The following is a 1343-nucleotide window of genomic DNA, read 5'->3' on the forward strand; positions in this document are numbered from 1 at the left end:
TTTTTTAAATAACACATTTTAAATGCCACTATAATCACATTTAATGAATGTAATGCCAATTAAAGCCTTAATAATAATAATAATAATAAAAAAAGATAATTTAATGATTTTTAATGACCTGTAACCCTGTAAATGTCTGGTTGGAAAATGTGATGTTTATACATGTATGAATTATATAATAAGTAATTAAGTAATAGTATTTTTTTTTTCTTTTATGTTTAATGTTTAATTTTTTTCAAACATTGCTGCGAATATCTGACTAGATAAGCTTCACCAATGGCAGCCCATAGAGGTGTGTGTGTAGGACAGATCTGTGAGGTTAGAAGCTGAAAGTGAACTCTGGACCCTGAGGAGGATCTATGCGGGTAGATCCAGGCTGTGTGTTTGTTTTGTACACCGGGGAAGGATGCAGGGGAGGGTCCTAACCAAGGACACCTCTTGTTTTTGTTCGCTGTCTGCATGTGAGGGACAGAATGTTTCTGGCGCTGACAAATGGATCCCCAGATAACAGGGATGTCAATGACCTGAGCGCGGACATGTTTTCTTTCCCTTCTTTAACTTAAACAGCAAGGAGGGAAACTCACACAGGGGACAGGTCAGGAGGAATCAAACGCTCCTCCCGCTATAGCCGCCTGTCACACAGAGGAAACTAATTTAAAAAGGAAAAACACTGCGATTTATCTGCTTAAAAAGCTTCGCTACGTTTTTTTTTTATTCCTGCTTCTATTGCAGATGATCAGATAAACATAACTTGAGCAGCTGTTAGTCACCTAGCTGAACTGAGGGAGTAACCTTATCGATCGGAGGTAAAGATGCTTTAAAAATCGCTTTTATTTACCAATCTGGAGGGTTTCCCAGTCATGGTTCTTCAGTATGATTCTAAATCTCAGGAGCGATGAATGCCAGCCACTGAGTCCCCTCCGGCCAGCCGCACAGCAGCCTCATCTGGCTACTAGCATACAGATTCTTCAAAGAGTCTACTCTGCTGCGGGAGTCCAAGATGAAGCCTCTCTAAGTACTTCCGTCTCCGTCTGATGACGATAAAAACCTGGAACTTATTTTTTTCCCCCTGTACTTCTTGTAGTTTTTTTTTTAATGGCTGTTGGCAAACTAGTTCAAGTGCATTACCGCCACCAACTGATCAGGAGTTAAACAAGGAAACAGGAAACAAGACTCACCCCCCAAAAAAACATAAAATAAAATAATGAAATAAATTAATGATACTTTTCCAAACTGTTTAATTTAACCCAGCATAATAAATACTTAATCTACGACGGAGTATTAGGGCGAGGCCCTAATATTACGAGAATAAAGTCGTAACATTACGAGAATAAAGTCGTAAC

At 38.9% G+C, this 1343-nt stretch overlaps 1 protein-coding gene across 1 annotated transcript in view; it reads right to left on the reverse strand.

Annotated features, from left to right (window-relative positions):
• adck5 (aarF domain containing kinase 5) overlaps positions 1-1015 on the reverse strand; it is a 15450-nt gene extending 14435 nt beyond the window's left edge. Inside the window, exon 1 of the mRNA XM_015385435.1 lies at positions 839-1015. Within this exon, the coding sequence (XP_015240921.1) occupies positions 839-862 (24 nt within the window). The 5' untranslated portion in view covers positions 863-1015. The remainder of the gene's footprint in view (positions 1-838) is intronic.
• Between the last annotated feature and the right edge of the window lie 328 nt (positions 1016-1343).

The sequence above is a fragment of the Cyprinodon variegatus genome, unplaced genomic scaffold (genome assembly GCF_000732505.1).
Source record: "Cyprinodon variegatus isolate N-32 unplaced genomic scaffold, C_variegatus-1.0 Scaffold339, whole genome shotgun sequence".
NCBI lineage: Eukaryota > Metazoa > Chordata > Actinopteri > Cyprinodontiformes > Cyprinodontidae > Cyprinodon > Cyprinodon variegatus.